This window comes from Diplotaxodon limnothrissa, linkage group LG13 (assembly GCF_057381915.1).
Source record: "Diplotaxodon limnothrissa isolate DT_005_m linkage group LG13, D_limnothrissa_male_GT1.1, whole genome shotgun sequence".
Classification (NCBI taxonomy): domain Eukaryota; kingdom Metazoa; phylum Chordata; class Actinopteri; order Cichliformes; family Cichlidae; genus Diplotaxodon; species Diplotaxodon limnothrissa.
In genome coordinates, this window is record NC_140608.1 from 27,995,795 (window position 1) to 28,015,145 (window position 19,351).

The following is a 19,351-nucleotide window of genomic DNA, read 5'->3' on the forward strand; positions in this document are numbered from 1 at the left end:
TAGACATTTTAAATGAGAATAAGAAAGAAAAGTATGTCTTTGTGCCCCCTTTTCCCAGTTAATGCCCTATCGGCCCCCCTGGCTAAACTTTGCTAGATCCGCCCCTGCACAGTTACCAGCGTCAGCTACGTAGAAAAAGATCCTCGAGTAGAAAGAAATATTAAATAAATTCTAACAACAGCTTATCAAGCTTAAACGTGCTGCTGTTGTTCAGCCGCTGGTTTCCTCTTTCTGGTGCAAAGTGGACCAAAAACAAACAAGAGAGACTCACGACAGAAAAGCCGATCAGCTGATCATTTAAGCAGTTTCACGATTGAAGTAGCAGCCGGAGAGCGAGAGGCAGTCGCTCGTTAAGCTTAACGCAGGAATGCTTTACAAACATTCAGAGATGGACTTACACACTTGCTTTACTTCTCTCGGGGATAACTTTGTCGGAGATGAAATGCCGGGTTGCTAGCGAAGCTCCAAATGCTATCCAGACCACTGACAGGTCCGGCATGCCACAGCCGCTCTATCACGTGATGCATATTCCTTTGGCTCAAACTTTGAAAAGGCAATAGAATCGTTGCAGAAAGCTTTTGACGTGGTTCAGCACACACTTCTGGAGCTGAAATTGGTTCTCAATGCTGAAAAGACAAAGCTAATGTTGTTTTCAAACATGAAGAGATTTCCTCAAACTGTCCCCTTGGTGTCCACTCTTGAGGGAAACCTCATAGAAGTGGTGCATACGTATAAATATCTTGGCTTTTTAATTGATGATTCTCTGACCTTTAAACCTCACATAGACAATCTTGTGAAAAAACTCAAACTAAAATTGGGATTTTTCTTTCGAAACAAATTTTGCTTTTCTTTTGAGACAAAAAAGCGTCTTGTAAATGCTACATTTTTATCTGTTTTAGATTATGGTGATCTGCTGTACATGAATGCTTCCGCCCAGTGTCTTCATAAGATTGACTCAGTTTATCATGCCTCCTTACGGTTTATTACAAACTGTAGGGCCTTGACCCATTGTTGTGATCTGTACGCTCGAGTGGGATGGCCTTCGTTGTCCTCCAGGAGGTTTGCTCACTGGTGCATCTTTATTTATAAGGCCCTGCTTGGACAAATGCCCACCTACATTTGCGATCTGCTCACACGGAGAAGTACTGTTTCTTACAGCCTGCGTTCAAGCGATCTTTTATTGCTCAATGTTCCATTTGCCAGAACTGAACTGGGAAAGAGGGCTTTTACTTATGCTGCCCCTTTCACATGGAACATGATGCAAAAAGACTGGAAGATAGCAGATCTTATTTCATTAAATGCTTTTAAGTCCAGATTGAGAGAGCCAGAGAAAAATGTTTTTAAAATGTAATTGTTATTTATAATATGTATGTAACTTTGTAATTTCAACGTGTTGTCGCCTCTTGGCCAGGACTCCCTTGCAAAAGAGGTTTTTAATCTCAATGGGACTTTTCCTGGTTAAATAAAGGTTAATAAATAAATAAATAAATAATACTGCTCCGACATGCTAACGTTCTGAGGTGAGTTACGGCGTGTTGCAAGTTTTGTGAGGTGCTTTCGTGATATTTAATGGATCGGATTACATTTTTTATTTTTCTCCGATATCCGATCCAGTCATTTAGGTCAGTATCGGACCGATACCGATACGTAATATCGGATCGGTCCATCTCTAATATGATTTATATCACATATAAGTTTTTACTATTTCTTTTCTGTATGGGTATCGCTGTGGTAATACTTTCAAAACAGAGGTTCTGGCTCTTGTGACAAATGGGCAGAGAAAAATAAAACACGAGCTCCAATACAGTGAAAAAAGAAGGGAGATAAAAAACCTGAGCAATGTCAAGGTCATTTTCCTTCTAGTTGAGGAAACAAATGGTGGTCTCCTCCCTGTATGAACTGCAGGGCAATGGGATGCGTGTGTGTGTGCTCACCATGTCGGATGAGTTGGGAAATGATCTCGCAGAGCATCAGAGCATGGCTCGTGGTTTTTAATAGCCTTTTTATTAGTGAGAACACAATGAGTGGAGGTGGTGTTCGAGAGCTGAGTACTAAACTTAGGTAGTTAGGAGATTAAAGGGAAAGGTAAGTCTGCTTCTCTAGTATACAATTTTTCTTTATGCAACCAATTCTTTAAGAGATAAGACTTGGTGTTAGGAATTTCATTTAAATATTCATGAAGGACGGAAAAAGTCAATCATTTTGAGTTATTCTAGAAAGAACTTACACTGCAGCTACAATATCAAAACAACTCCGATATAATAAAACATTCTGCTTGGATGTTTTTTTAATTGCTGCCATTTATGTATCTATCACTTTGTTGCTGACATAAGCACCTTAATAGCAGCCTCGCCTTTCTTAATATGAGTCACTGTACTGTTGTGCTACTGTTGTATCTATAGAAAATAATTTGACTTCAGCTTTGATGTGTACATTTATAGTACTTTACTAATCTGTTAGTTACTATTGTATAAAGCGCTTTGAGTGCTCGAGTAGAAAAGCGCTATATAACCAGTCTATTTTCCATTTACCAACTAGCATGTAAAGTTTATGTATGCAAGTTGTTAAGCTAGTGGCAGTTTATAAAATAGCACACAACTACCTCATACAAATCTAGTCTTAGCAACTATTTGGATACATACATGTGTTATTGGCTGAAAGGGGAAGACAAGACAAACACCAATACATCCGTTTGTTTATTCCAGGCTGGTTAAGATCAGTGCCATTTCCTAGTTGACTATAAAATTATTTTAGCACAAATAGAGCTATATTGGCTTCCCTTCATTTATTCAAAATCCTGCTCCTCACATACAAGGTCTTGAATAACCAGCCCCCATCTTATCTTAATGACCTTATAGTATCATATCACCCCATTAGTGCACTTCCCTCTCGAACTGCGGATTTACTTCAGATGAGGTAGGGCTGGATCAGGAGACCCTGAATCCTTCCTTATTTATGCTGCAATAGGTGTAGCCTGCTGGGGAATCAGTCACCTTTCTCACTCACTGTGTGTTAATAGACCTCTCTGCACTGAATCGTCACTTGTTATTAATCTCTGGCTCTCTTCCCTGTCTTCCTCCCCTCACCCAAACTGGTCGTGGTGGACGGCCATCCCTCCCTGAGGCTGGTTCTGCTGGAGGTTTCTTCCTGTTAAAAGGGAGTTTTTCTTTCCCACTGTCGTGTTTCCCAGTGCTTGCTGATAGTGGGTATAAGTACAATGAAACTGAACTAAATAGGTATAAAAAAAACGAAAGAGCCTAGATTTAATATTTTTAGAGTATGCATTTTGAAATATGTCCGACAAAGAAGTTGGAATAGAGGCTCGATTTTTCTTCCATGTTCTGTTCTGCAGAAATTACCACAATGGGTACAGTAACCTACTGTATCAATCACATTTTTACAATCTAGGTCTATTTCTTTTACTACATTTACATGTGTCTCTTCAGTGGATGAGAGAGGGATCTAAATATTTACAGATACAGATGACCTAAAGCTGCATCCTGTCCCGAGAGCCTATTCTGTATGGATGCAGCTTCAAAATCTGTCAACTGATCACTTTGTTTATCACAGATAAAGGTGATTTTATCACTTCATTTACAACAACAAAAAAATCAAAGCAAGCATTCAAATTTTTAACACTGTATTTTAAGATGCCACCCAGTAAGTGTTTACATTTCAAAGTGGACATAAAGGTATGAAAATAGGATTACAAATTCAGTCCTTTGGCTTGCTTTATTTAACAGGTTCAGTAATACACTGTGATGATAAATGCAGGTGTAGAGCTGGTTTGGGTCTTTATTACTCAGTCTTACTGAGGACCCCTGAGAACCAAAGGTTGTCTCTTTTGCCACAAAAGGGGCATATTAGAGATGGATGGTCACTGTGACTGGTTACGCAGCTTCCCACTCAGATCTTGCAGCTCGGTGATGACTTGCTCCACAGCAGTAACGCCGTCCTGCAGCTCAGCATGGATCCTCCCTGTGGCCACGTCTGTGTGGATTTGCTGGAAGACGATATACAATGGAAGAGTCAAGTATAAAGTCATTAATGTTAACTTATACCACTGAGAAGAACGACTTAACAACCCAAACGCCTGTGTCTAAATCTTCACGTCTGACATTTGTCTTGATCGCCTGCTGGAGGAGTTTGTTCAGGCAGAACAGATGCTTTGAATGGTGTCACAACCTGGTAAAGACTTTGTGTCAGGCTGCATGCTGACAACATCTGCATGAGCATGTGCTGCCGTCATCACTTACTGAGTGAAGACCACGAGCTAAAGAGGTTCCAGATACCTTATTGTTATTTTGCAGTTTAAAATAATCCTTATTTATCTTATACTAGGCCTTGATGCAACCATTGACTTCACCCTGTGTCTGATGAAAGTAATTTAGTCTTGCCCCCTTTAAGGTCTGCATTTCTTCAAGCCAACTTTTCTTCTGATTGGCTGCCCATGGTGAAGTGAGGCAGGAAGGTGTGGCTTTCTTGCTCATAGCCAAAGCTGTACACCTAGAATGACCATATAAGGATGCCCATTCTTACTAATATCATGGAGAGCCAAGAACAGAAAGAAAATGAATCAGTGATCATAGCACTCCTAAACCTAAGCTTTTACTTATATGGATGGTATGAAAATGTACTTATCTTTTAATATCAGCGTTGGTATACAACATACATTAAATGTCCGTAAACAAAGGGAAATGCAAAATAGGTGCAAACAAGGTTTAGTGTTTAATTTTTCAGGGCAGGTCAGAAGTACTTGACAAGCAGTAGGAACAACCCGAAAACATCACTGAAAGAGGTCCTATAGGAGCAATTGCTACAGTAAGAACACACACAGTAGGACAGGCTAAACTCAATCCTCCTCCTAGTTCCTGATCAGGAAAACTGTCTATAAAGTGAGGCAGATATCTGCTTCGTGCTAAGTGGGGGTCTCTTAATGTTACCTTGGCTTTGGTGGCCAGACTCCTGAGACTGAGGCGTGTAGAGGAGAGTATCTGAAGAGCTTCTGCTGGATTACTCTTCTTCACACTGCAACTGAGTGCCACTGTGATGCAGAGAAAGAGAGACTTAGAGAATGCAGGGAAAAGCTTCTGCATCTGCAGAAGCAGCATTTAGAAAGTCAGAAATCAGATTTATTACCATGGTAGTTAATTCTTTGGGACAACCGTGCACAAGCGCAAATATCAAATATAGGAATCCTAAAGGTGTCTTCCAAAACCCTCAAAAGTGTTGCATTTCATTGCTTGTGTGAGCTGTATCACTGGAGGGTGTTTGGACCATTTTGCAACCCACAAGTATGCCCCCAACATGGAGGGGATTAGGAGGAGATTAAAGGGATTAGAAAGAGTTCAACCAAGACCTGTAGTCGAGTAACAGCAACACATTTTCTAAACTCACTAGGAAGTACTATTTTGCTATCTTTTCTCTAAGCCCTCTCCATTTATTCTTCTGTCTTTAAACAAAATCAAAATCTAATCCTACAGATGGTAACACTCGAGTTATTCTCCATTTCAGATTGATTGGGCATTTCTACTGTATGACAGTGTCCAGCTCATTTTTTGGCGAATGTTTACCTCTATTTGAGTATTTCATAGAGTGTGTATATAATCAACTCCTAACCTTTTAGTACTTTGGAGGTGCTGATTCTCATTCCCACTGCTAGGATTCCCCAAATCTGAGGCCATGGTCCTCAGCTGGAAAACGATGGATTCCCCACCCCGGGTCAGAGACGAGTTCCTGCCCCAAGTGGAGCAATTTAAATATCTTGGGGTCTTGTTGACGAGTGACGGGAACAGACGAATTGGTGCTGCGGCTGCAGTGATGCGGATGTTGTACTGGGTCCAGTTTGGGGAAGAGAGCGCTTAGTGTAAAAGCGAAGATCTCAATTTACTAGTCGATCGACATCCCTACCATCACATATGCCCACGAGCCGTGACTGAAAGAACGTGATCGTGGATACAAGCGGTGGAAATGGGCTTTGTCCGAAGGGTGTCTGGCCTCTCCCTTAGTGATAGGGTGAGGAATTAGGGGCTCAGAGCAGAACCACTCTGCTTAGGTTGCTGCCCCTGCGACCTGGCCACGGATAGTGGAAGAAGATAGATGGATGGAATCCTAGATTCAAGTGTGGCTGATGTTTGTAGCTTTCCCAAAATGTTTTGTAATTTTTAAGTGTCCCAGAAGCCATTTTCTGTACTCAAACACTATTAAACAATGTGTACTTGGACTTAGGCTGTATAGCTTCCGCTTAAACATAAAAGCGTCTGGTTGATAAAACTCTTGATCACCTCCCTGATTAAAGCTGCTGTTGTTCAGTGGTTCAGTTTGGACGCTTTCATTTAACAGTAATTGTTCCACCCCTTTTCCATTAGTGGACACTATAAGAATTTATGCTAGCCAATTTCAGGGGTTTTTCCTTGAAAATTAAAGTTTTTACATCATTGAGTGTTTTTTTTAATTTCACAGATTTTAAATCAGGTCAGGGGGAGATACCAGCATGTCCAACTGTGAGATTAGGTATCAATCCCAAAGGACAGGTAATGCATCGAACGCACTGAATGCTTCTCCACCTAAAAGAGAAGCTCATGACAAAGATCTGCTCCTCCATGCCCAACTGCCAATACTACATGAAGTAACAGGCCCCATCTTACTTAGAACTCATACTACCACATCACCTCAATACAACACTTTACTCTCAGTTTACTTGTGAGAGCAAAAAACTATATTAATGTGGAGTTTTGTAACACTATCAGTTTTACGTGGGTGAAAATCACCTGACATTAGTGTTTTAGGGTTAACAGTAGAATGGGAGGTAGAGGCTTCAAGTTTCTCTGTGGAACCAGCGCCCAGTTTGTATTTGGGAGACAAACTGGGCGCTTACATTTTTTTAAAGGTTATTGGCAGGAATAGATCAGGTGACCCTGAACGCTTACCCAATACATCACAAAAGTATTCTCAGCACTTTACTTGTTTGTCGTTTTGTCAAGTAAGGGAGGTGATCAAGAGTTTTATCAACCAGATGTTTTTGTGTTTAAGCAGAAGCTATACAGCCTAACTCCAAATGTTGCATGTTAAAGCCTCAAGTCTAACTATTTTTGAACAGGTTCTTCCATTCTTCTTTGCAGAACCTCTCGAGCTGCATCAGGTTAGATGCAGAGCGTCATTGCACAGCCATTTTCAGATCGCTCCAGATATGATCACTTGGGTCGGGGCTCTGGTCCTGAAGCCACTCCACTGTTATCTTGGCTGTGTGCTCTTGGCATATAAACCTTCGGTCAAGTCCGGCCTAGTGAGCACTCTGGAGCAGGTTATCATCAAGGCTCTCTGTACATGACTGCATTCATTTTTCCCTTGATCTCACATCCTCACAGCATGTGGATGTGTGCCAGCGATGGTATTGGCCAGATGATGAGCCCAATTTCCTTGAGAGAGGACACTTTGCATTTAGGCCAAAGAGTTCACTCGTTGTGGCCGGGTGGGGCAGTGCCAGGAAGCCTAGCAGGGCAGCTGGGTCTGATCAGGCTCTCCCTATATCAGGCTGCACAGCACCCCAAAAACTAAAAGCACTCTAAGTAAAAAGTCACCAATCCCGCAATATTGTGTACGTGAATTAAAACTGAACGTATTTCCATTTTGAAATAAGGGTGTAACGTGACAAAATGTGGAACAAGTGTTGTGGATACTTTCCAGATGCACTGCATGTATAATTTACCCTTTTGGTATTTGGAATAATTCATTTGCTGTTTTTATCTTAGAGGATGTAATGGTTCCTCTTTCAGATAATAAAACATTGTAAGTAAAATTTATTTATACAGCACTTTTTAAAACAGGAAGTTATTTCAAAGTGCTTCACAAGGGAATAAAAGCAAACCAAACGAAAAATAAAACACTATAAAGAGGGTATAATAGCATATCCACTAAAACAGTACACTACACATGAATATTACCTAAATGCCTGTCTAAACAGATGTGTTTTGAGTTGTTTTTTAAAAGTAGCTACAGAGTTGATGGTGCGTAGGGGGGGAGGTAAACTGTTCCATAATATTCGAGCCAAGGTTTGAAAAGCGGGATCCCCCTTTGTTTTCAAACGAATCAGTGGATCTAAGGATCTGGTTTGGAGAGTAGGGTTGGAGAAGCTCAGTGATATAAGTGGGGGCCTCACCTTGTAGGGACATGAATGTAAAAGTGAGGATTTTAAACTGATATCTATACTCAACCGGAAGCCAGTGCAAGGATTTTAACACAGGGGTGATATGGGAGAATTTTGGTTTGAACATTGGTTTGAAGAGAGCTTGCAGATGAGCAGATGGTACTGTGATCCTGGTAGAATCAGATGATCAGAAGTACCTCTATAATGCTGCATCACAGACAGCATACAAAAAAACCCACAGACTATATGTAGCATGAGGCATTGATCGTTACTATTATTATACTGAATACAAATATTAACTAAACTAATGTAGACATGTACAAAAATCCAGTCTTATTCACTGACAATCAAATCTAACACACAAGTATTTAAAAGTATCTAAAGTATTTAAAAGTGAAGGGATTTGAATTGTGTTTTAAAGAACCCAAACATCACACCCAGGAACATGGCTAACATTAGTTGAGGGAGGAAGGATAAACTGATGGAGAATGCAAACACATTTAATACCTCACAGCATTATTATTATTTTTTCAAAGTCACTTCTGATTGCCTCTCCAGTGTTTAACTCTATGAATCTGTCTTACTGTAATGAAAACATCAAAGGTTTGAGGAGATTATCATCTAAACTGTAATCAGATATCGCTTTTCCATCTCATTGCCATCCTTTCATCTTCTCTGTTCCTCTGAGAAATGGCTGTGAGGGCATACAGAGCTGGGTGGTGAGCTAACCTTCTCCCATGTGGACAGCTTGTTTGATCACCTCCTTGAAGAGAGCAGGTTCTTTCTCCCAACCGCCTCCCTGAACCTCACAGCGATGGGCCTTGGACAGGAACTGCAGTGCCTAGAAAAACAAAACAAAACAAAACACAGAAGCTGCAGTACCATTCTGGTAGTCAAATGCAGCCCCCACTTTTACCCTTGACTTGTTTTAAATTTCCAAACAAGGAGACTGTTGGAAACCAAAAGTAGTGAATAATTGATGGTGATTCACTCGAGTGCTCAAGGAATCCGGTTGTTCAGTGATGACGCGACGAATCCTACTTCCGGGTCTAAAGTAGTCTGCGTTTAATATGGCTTTTGTGTTGTTAACATGTTTAATGTTATGTATTTTCTTCTATTTGATCTCAAAAAGCTCCTAAAACAGTCAGTGATCACTGTTGACCTCCCTCGGCTTTTATTACCGCTAATCATTTATTTAAGCTCAGTTTTTAAAACCTTAGGATGTAACTACAGCCCAGCCCATGCAGCAGTATATGAATGACTAACCTCGTATTGTGGATGGATTATCTCAGTTGTTCTCCTGGCTGAAGTTTGGTCCTTTTACAGCATCCTGCCATGCGATTACATTTGTTCCTGACCACCGAGAACACTCACGTTAACTTTTATCGAGTGGAAAAAAGTTAGCTTGTTTATATTATGCTAACATAGCTGTGTCGCTAGCGGTCATGTAGCACATCATCATATACCAGCTAGCCCAACTTCAGTAACCCTACAAACATCACTGCTGTTTAGTTTCCTGTCTTCATTTATGCTGGAAGTGATAACAGAGCTGTACGTTTTAATTTGTTTCCAAAACCCCGCAGTCAGGACATGCTATATTGTATTTATATAGAAGCTAGCTAGCTAACTCCCTGCTAACTTCTAACTCCGTTAAATGTCATAAATCCCGTTTTCATGGATGCCTGGATGTTAAACTCAATTGTTACACCTGGTAGAGCAGAACGCTGATCATTTTATTAAAGATGAAAGACTTTAGACAGTTTTTCAACTCTCAGTAATGCCACAGTGATCGTTTGATATATGGACCTGCAGCGGAGTTTAGACCCAGACACGGCTAGTGACGTCAGACTGAACAACCGGATAGAGGATTTATACGAGACCTTCTGTTAACAGATGGATCATTAGGCATCCAAACCTACAAACGGGTGTTTTCAAAGCCATCTATTGCCACTTTGTGTGGCTCAACTAAATACATGATTCAAGCAGCAAAGTTAAACAACAGGGATTACACTACAGATTTGACTTGTGAGGCCATCATGGTAACATTTTTCCACCATATGAGGTTTGTAAATGTTATTTTAATGTTCAAATGTGTTTTATGCGGTATATTACATCAGTCAGTGGCATTCTGTTAGTACAAGGAACTTTGTATTATTTCATTTTGTAAAACAAAATAAAAATTGAAGAAAAAAAAAAGCTCCACACCAGTCTGCATCTATCCTTTATATTACTCCGATCTTGTGGCATGAATGTAAAGGACAACAGGCTATTGTTGCTGAAAGCTGCGCTTGTTTCATACTGATATATATACTGTGGCAGTCTCCATTTATGGGTGTGTTCGTCTCACTTTGTTAATGACTGGAACTGGACAAACAGAGAGCAGTAGCTTTTTTCTAATGATTTGCACATACACGCCACACAATGCTCAAGCCTTTTAATTTAGCTGATTTTTTTGATTAATGTACATTTCAAAATCAAGATTTAGCCTGTTTCTGAGCTCAGCAACAACCTTTCCCCCCCCCCCCCAGAGATGTGTGGTCCTTAAAAGATTAAACGATTGACATATGATTTAAAGAATAAGAATTTACAATTCTTTAGTCAGGAAGGAGTGCAGAAAGCTGAAGATGTCTAAGCAGAGTGCTGAAAGGCACAAATGTAATTCAATACAATGTATTTATATTAGAGGTGGACCGCTCCGATATTACGTATCGGTCCGATACTGACGTAAATTACTGGATCGGATATCGGAGAGAAATAAAAAATGTAATCCGATCCATTAAATATCAAAAAAGCACATCAAAAAACTTGCGACATGGCGTAACTCGGCTCATAACCGTAGCACGTCGGAGCAGTGTGCTCACATGATAGAGCGGCTGTGTGTATTTGTAGCCTCGCTACCAAACCAGCATTTCATCTCAGAGGAAGTTATCTCACAGAGAGGAATAAAGCAAATGTGTAAGTTCATCTCTGAATGTTTGTAAAGCATTTCCACGTTAAGCTTAACAACCGATACATGGAGAGACTGCCTCTTCTCCCTCCCTCTCCTGCTGCTACTTCCATGTGAAACTGATTAATGATCAGCTGATCGGCTTTTCTGTCGCGAGTCCGTCTCTCTTCTTTGTTTATCGCCCACTTTGCACCAGAAAGAGGAAACCAGCGGCTGAACAACAGCAGCACGTTTAAGCTTGATAATCTGTTGTTAGAATTGATTTAATATCACTTTCTACACCAGGATCCTTTTCTACAGCTGACGGCTGGTAACTGTGCAGGGGCGGATCTAGCAAAGTTTAGCCAGGGGGCCGATAGGGCATGAACAGGGAAAAGGGGCACAAAGACATACTTTTCTTTCTTATTCTCATTTAAAATGTCGAGCTTTTAATAAATAATTATCCGAATCTTACACCCAAAGTTTTAATCTGGTGTAAAATGTATAGAAGTCCATTACTGTATATAGTAACTGTTAAGTCTAATATACCCTAGTAAGCTATAGTAATTTTCCTTTGGGAAGGTACCATCTGTGCAGTCTGCAATTCTGTTGAAGAAAGATGTTGAATCTATTTAATTATTCCTGAAAAATAATTGATTTCTGTGCATTTTTTTCACACTGCATCAAATTAAAGTTGATTACGTCGATTAAGCATCATGAGGTGGAGGGTGGGGGGTGGTTCCCTATTTTTTTATTTTTTTGCTGGGAGTTTTAGAGCCCTATTGGTTAGGTTGCTTACTCTTTAAAATACCAGAATAGGGAGGATGGAGCAGGTTTAACTTTATTAGATTGATCAGTATTGCTGAACTATGAAATATTTTGGGTGCAGTGTATGTTTTGCATACAGGTATAACAGAATAGCTTTAGTGTTGTTGTTTATTTAAACTTGAGTATAAACTTATACAAAAAGCAGCAAGATATAAAAAAAACAGTTTTATTGATTAAAACACACTATATTGGATTCATATCGGTATCGGCCGATATCCAAATTTATGATATCGGTATCGGACATAAAAAAGTGGTATCGTGCCATCTCTAATTTATATAGCACCAAATCACAACAACAGTTGCCTCAAGGTGTTTTATAATGTAAGCTAAAGACAGTACATTAATAGAAAGAAAAACAAATGGTATGCTTTAATTTGATCAAATTTATCTAAGATGATGACAAATGTTTGTGTTGAGGATTATCTTTCTGTAAAAGTCACCGCACACCACTGATTTAAGTGCATTTAGTTTTTATTAATGTTTAGGTGCCTTTACTTTGGTTTTTTATATAAACAAGAGGCAGATGAAAATGAACTTGTATGTGAAGTTGTTTCCTGCAGATTTCTGCATTACCTGTTAGGAAACAAACCGTTTGGAATCACATGCTTTGAATGAAGAGCTGGTCTGACCCTTTGTATAGCTGTAAAGTAGAAACTGGCAGATCCAAGACTTGTTAGAATAAAAAAAAACAACAAAAACAAACAAACAAAGACATGCGAGTGCATGTTACTGACCTTGTCGTCGTTTTCTGGGTTGGAGCTGTGGCCGTCACCATACAGCAGGGCATACTGTCGCCATATCTCAGCGTCACTGCTGTGGCGAGAACTGACCCGACCTAGGAGCTCCTTCAGTTTGGACTGGAGGGCTCCTGCCTGCTCACCCTGGCTGTCTGTCAAGTTCTCAACAACTGCTTTCACCAAGATCTGCAGAATCTGATGGGGAAAAAAACAAGTTTAAACATCATCATGGAAGATCTGATTTACTGATTTAAATGTGTTGCTACAACCTTAATCACTGTTAATCCAACCAGCAACGTTGCTCAAGACCATTAAAACCCCAATGACTGAGAGGCTGGATGGAAAATAATGGGCTTATGGGAAATGTGGTTTTCAGTTTTTATTTTTAAACTTGAATTTGTGATGGTATTACAGAAGTCTTTAAATAAATAGAGTTACTAGTCTGCTCATAATTATGCCAGTTTGCCACAGTTAGTACAGTTATTAGTACAATAAATAAATAATACAGTCAAAAAATAAATAAATGAAAAACAAATAACACAAGGAAGGAAACTTCTGCATGTAATACGTCAGCTTACTATTGGAACACAGATGAGTAATCAGAGGCCAATTGCACCAATAGAGTTTCGGTCTGATCATAAACTAAGCCAATCATGACTTTTTAAGTCATTCTAAGTCTGTTGCAACATCTAGGTTTAAGCCGCCTTCTTGGTATGACTGGGTGTAAATCTTATGGCTAGCCAGGAGCCAAAGTCAAAATTAGTACCGACATTAGGCATCACATGTTGACTTTACAACAAGCAAAGGTGGTAAGGACAAAAGCCATCAGCTGGACATATACAAACATGAGGAGATTACAGGTTTCAATAGCTGTCATGGTCAGGTCCCATCTTATCTTAAACACTTTTATAATACCGTATCAACCCATTAGAGCACTTTGCTCTGAGACTGCAGGCTTACTTATGAGTATATAAAAGGAGAATGGTACCCCTTTTCTGTGGAAGCAGTTTGGATTCAGGAGACAGACACCTTCTCTACTTTTAAGATTACGGTAGGCTTAAAATGCTCCTTTTGTTAAATAGTTAGGGTTGGATGAGGTGACCCTGAATCCTCCATCAGTTACTTTGCAATAAACTTGGCGGTGGCTATCATGGAAGATATGATTTACTGATTTGTGTTGCTGCACCCGTTAATGTACCGGTACCACTTTGCATGTAGGGCCTTTACCTTACAATAATAAGAGCCTTGAGGTGAATGTTTGGGGCTTTCTAGATAAAAACTGACTTGAAATTGATTAAGCCTGGTTCTGTCGCAGATTTCTTGCTTTTAAAAGGGATTAAGATTCGTGTTGAAGTGTCAGGGTGTGAAATTAGGTGCAATAGTACTACGTAATTTCTGTGTTGAGAGAAAACAAGAATAACAGGCAAAAAGTTTCTAGGAAGTTCATTTCAAGTTCTATCCAAAAATGGAAAAGAAAATCTCCTCCCTGTGAACAGTAGCTGTAAGGAAATGAATGCATGTGCAACTATAGCCCCCATTAAACCCCATGAAGCACATTCTGCTGTAGATTTCTTGCTGTTAAAAGAGTGTTTCCTTTCCAGCATCAAGTGCTTGCTTATAGGCATTTTGTCTAATTGTTGGGGTTTTCTCTGTATATACAGAGTCTTTACCATCCATCCATTCGCTTCAACTGATCTTTTTCAGGGTCACGGGAAGCGCTGGGGCCTATCCCAGCTGTCACAGGGCGAAAGGCGGGGTCCACCCTGGACAGGTCGCCAGTCTGTCGCAGGGCCAACACACAGAGACAGACAACCATTCACACCTATGGGCAATTTAGAATAATCAATTAACCTATCCCCACAACTGTTAGGTAAAAACCCTGTGGGGTCTTTACCTAACAGTATAAAGAGCCTTGAGGCAATGGTTGCTTTGGTTTGTTGCTGTATGAATAAAACTAAAATTAAAATCAAACACTGTCTGATATATCTCTCTGACCTTACTGAAGCGCCATCTCTGCACTGTAGTTTGTGTTGCACCACAACTCAGCCCCTGATTTTTTTAAGCTGACAAAACTGTATTCATTTTGAATTTTTATTTCTTTGTACAGTGTGACTCAGTGTGTTGTCCTGTCATGAGCCTGGCAGAGTCTAATGCATAACTTTATGCTAACCTTACCGGAACAAATGCATAGCATTTCCTTTATCCGTTTCCCTGTGATTGGCACTCGTAAGCTTCGTAAGCATCAGGTGTCAGATCATATTCTCAAAAATGTTCTGAAACCCAGTAGCAGAAACCCTGACTGGCATTATTCTCATCCATGGACATGTGGAGATTTTCCAAGTTTTCCACCTCAGTGGGCAACAGAGTGCAGTGTCAGCATCAGTCTGAAGACATTTTGTCTTTCTGGTCATTCATTTGTCATTTTTGCCTCATTCCCCTGAGTCTTATCTACCATTTGCTTTCGTTATGATTGACTTTGAGTTCTAATAAATATGGCTCACTATCAAAATGTAATGACTTGTGGCTATAATAGAACCTAGGTCACAATAACTGGACCATGTTCTGGATTCGAACCCCGACCTGTTAATAGAATTTGACAGACCATTTCTCATATTGACAGTAACATTACTTTAATCTACACAGCATCTGCCTTTTTGTCTTTACAGACACTGTGTGTCAGAAGGTTGCCGGTTCGAGCCCCAGCTCCGACAGTCTCAGTCATTGTGTCCTTGGGCAAGACACTTCACCCATTGCCTACTGGTGGGGGTCAGAGAGCCCGGTGGCACTAGTGCTCAGCATCCTCGCCTCTGTCAGTGCGCCCCAGGGCAGCTGTGGCTACATTGTAGCTGCCATCACGTGTGTGTGAATGGGTGGATGACTGGATGTGTAAAGCGCTTTGGGGTCCTTAGGCACTAAGTAAAGCGCTAGACAAATACAGGCCATTTACCATTTATTTCTGCCATCTACCAGTTCTCCAACCCCCACCAGTTAGTGAACCATCTGCCAGGTTGCACTGCAGTCACAATTAAGATAAATCAACTGCAAGGCTATGGAGCAGAGACTGTAACATCACGTTAGACATCCTGCAAAACACCTCAGAGGTGTGCTGACGGACACATCCTCTACATCTGTTCAAACTCCAACACACTAAGTGTGATTTTAAGAGGGTAATCTGTAGTTCAGTCCGTTTGATGGGATTTTCCAGTGAATTCTTGTGAATGTGGCAGTGCAAGTACATCTGTAAGTATTAGTTTTGTATTTTGGTATTTATCACTCTGGTGAAAAGTGATATTTAAAGGAAAAAACTAAATGAATCGATTAAGATTCCTGTTGAAGTGTCAGGGTGTTAAATTAGGTGGAAAAGTACTAATTTCTGTGTTGAGAGAAAACAAGAAAAACATGGATAACAGGCAAAGAGTTTCTAGGAAGTTCATTTCTACCCAAAAATGGAAAAGAAAATCTCCTCCCTGTGCATAGTAACTGTAAGGAAATGAATGCATGTGCGTCTATATCCCCCATTTAACCCCATGAGGCACAAAAGCTGAGTCATGTGACCACCAGCTCCTCTTGTCAGTAGCCCTTTCCACATTCCATAGGACAGCAATCCTTGGTGGCCCCTCCCACCTTCTGAGCCTGCGATGAAAAACTAACACAAAAAGCACATAAAATGAAATAAGGCAAAAACGTTGCTTCTAAATTTGTTACTGTGATCTAAGGAAATTAACATAGTCTGTCACCACCAGTTATGCAAAGCAGCATTTTAAGGTGAATCGAAGTAAAAACAGACGGGTAAAAATAGAACAGCTATTTAAAGTACAGACTTTCAAGCTTTGACAGACTTTTCGGTGATGAACTTAGGGGACAGTACTACATTTTATTAAAGTAGTCATATAAAAACATTTAATCATCTCATACACGCCAGCACACACGGGCCTGGCTGTCGCAAATCGGCATCCAACATCGCTAGTGCTGTTGAAATGACCCAGTCCAAAGTCAGGTGCCGCTGACTTTGGACTGGTTTTAATCGCGTTCCCTTGATGATGATCTGCACGAGTTTGACATCTACATTATACAAAATACAGAAGACTGCAACATCAGCCATTGGTTTCTGAACTTTACCCTTTAAAGCCTTATTTGCTTTTATTATTCAAATGTTTTTATTACATAAAAAGCACCTTGAATTAATTGGAATAATTTAACAAGAAAAAAGATCGAGTAGAGGATTAAAGCAGGAAAAAAGCCAGAAGTTGAAAATGCCACAAATGAAGAGGGATGGCTGTCAGAAGCTACTCTTAAGGAAGGGAAACAATCAGGACAGGCAGGTGTATGCCAAATTACACAGGAACTGGACTGAATATCAAAAGCAGCAGCCATCTGTGAAACACAGTGGAGCTTCTGTCAAGGTTTGGTGCAGCACTTCAGGCAGTGGTAATGGCGAGCTTGTCAAAATTGAACAAGTTCTATGTTCACTGAATTATAAACACAGAAAAGTACAGTGAGATTCTGATCCACCAGTACCATCTGTAATCCAGGTCAAACAGATTGACCTGGATTTAAAACAAAGTTGAACACACATGTGGGCAGTGGGCCGGTCGCGGCTGGCCTTTGCAGAGCCTGAATCTCAACATTATTGGAGCAGTGTGGGGTTATCTAGACAGAGAACAGAACAAAAGGCAGGCAAGATTCAAGGAAGAGCTTTGGGCCATCGTTGTAGAAGCCTGGAGTCTGAGTCAGACTGCAGCTGTTCGGGGACCGAATTCTAACACACAAAAAAGTGGTTGCTATGACTACTTGCAATCTGTTGCTTGATATTTTAAAAAAATACAATTCCCAATTTTTCCTAGTTGCAAGGAGGTTGTAGTTTTGTTCTCACTCTAGTGTGACTGAGCTATCATTAGTCACAGTTGATATTACTAAACACTCCTTTTACAGCACTCCTTAAATGTGCAATTTCATGCTCTTTTCCATGAAAGGGCTTTGGTGTTAGGTTGTCTGTAGGAGATTGTCGGCCATTAATAAACTGTTCAAGAAAACTGTGTTCTGAGAAGATATTTAAAAATGAGGAGGAGGCAAGCAGAGAACTAAAGACTGAGTGAGCTGCTCTGAAGCTGCTGCTGCTGACCTTTTCAACCGGTGTGCTTTTACATCTGCCAACCTTATTGATGAGGCTGACCAGGACACAACCTGCATAAATGACCATTTTGGTTGTTTGAAACAGAGACGACAAAGAGGGACACAACAAAAGAGAGAAAAGAAGAAGATCATGTATTGTGGGATAAATGTGACTGTTTGTATATTTAATTCCGAGGCCCACAGGATCTCTGAGTCAGAGCTGTGATTTTATCCATTCCCATTAGGCTGGAAGACGTCTTCTTCAAAGTTAATTGCTCAAAACTATGTGAGTAAAATGACTGCAGGGCTGAAGCAGACCATTAACAATGGAAATACTACCACTGGCTGTCTCGCCTTGTTTATTCAAAGCTGATGGTTAATTTCTTATTTAGAATGCATCAGTTGCTGTGGAATTAATGAGCTGTGACTACAAGAGGCTTTTCCTTCAGAGTTTCTAAATGACTCGGCATGAGTGACCACAGTGATAAAGATTAACAGTTTCACCTGCTCGGTGTGTTGTGATTGGACAACAAATCACGTTTCCCCGTCTCACAAAGCTCTGAGACTTTGCACAGAGTAGAAGAGGTGGATAAAGCCAAAACGCTGAACTTGAGCCAAGTATTCCAGAATTTAGAGAAATGTATATCTTTTGTTTCAAAAGTTCTTCCTTTCAACACAGACAAAGCTTCATTTACAGAAAGTCAGTTAATTGGTGCAACTTATTAGGAGCACTGCAAGGTGAAAGAAATACAGAGAGCAAAGGGACCAATTCCTGCTTCACAGCTCTGTCTCATGTGTTCAAGTCAGACATTTTTATTTGTTATTTTTGACCATGGTGAGCTAAACCTAACAGATTTCAGGAGACATAGATTGCCCCTGAGAAGCTTTATCCAGCCAGGTATAGTTTATTGTTTGCCAAGCTGTGTCTCATTAGACACGCAGCCTAGAATAAATGTTTTCCCCATTCTACATGGAACAAAAGAAGAGACTAAGTGCAGTCATGTACCTGGATGTCCTTGTAGTTCTCCCTCAGGTCCATAAGACGGTGGTATGCCTTGATGGCTTCAGCAAAATCTCCGATGTCAGTGCTAACAACAATGAAGTTCTCCCAGATCTGCCAGTGTTCGTAATTACACTTAAGGGCTTCCTGCAGGGTTCGAAAAGCCTTATTTCTGCCAATGACAAAAAGGAGAGACAAGTTAGAAGTAGATCATTAAATGTGTTGAACAGAGTTCTAGGAAGTTCTAGGCTTGGTTCATTTCAAAACTGCTTGAGCTTAACTGGCAGTAGAACTAACCAGGTATTAATTAAAAACTCGCCTGCTTTGCTTCGGTTTCAGGCCCGAACGGACAGAAGGCTGCTGTCAAGGGCTAAAAGTCTACCTCTGTATCTGAAAAGCCCCCACAGCCAGAAATTACAAAAAAAACAAAAAACACAGAGACACGAACATGGGCTGGAATGAAGAACTTCACATATTTTTATTTGGAGTATTTTTATTGTTTGTTTGTTTATCTGTACATTATAAGTACATAAATAAATATCTGAACACTGTCTGGATGGTTACAAAGTTCTGGGAAGTTCTGATGCTTGTAACGACTGCTG

At 40.3% G+C, this 19,351-nt stretch overlaps 1 protein-coding gene across 1 annotated transcript in view; it reads right to left on the reverse strand.

Annotated features, from left to right (window-relative positions):
- Nucleotides 1–3,658: 3,658 nt before the first annotated feature.
- ttc27 (tetratricopeptide repeat domain 27) overlaps nt 3,659–19,351 on the reverse strand; it is an 82,106-nt gene continuing 66,413 nt past the window's right edge. The window contains exons 16-20 of the mRNA XM_085369606.1: nt 18,756–18,921; nt 12,635–12,832; nt 8,876–8,987; nt 4,944–5,044; nt 3,659–4,003 (exon numbers count right to left, since the gene is read on the reverse strand). Coding sequence (XP_085225732.1) covers nt 3,878–4,003; nt 4,944–5,044; nt 8,876–8,987; nt 12,635–12,832; nt 18,756–18,921 — 703 coding nt within the window. The 3' untranslated portion in view covers nt 3,659–3,877. The remainder of the gene's footprint in view (nt 4,004–4,943; nt 5,045–8,875; nt 8,988–12,634; nt 12,833–18,755; nt 18,922–19,351) is intronic.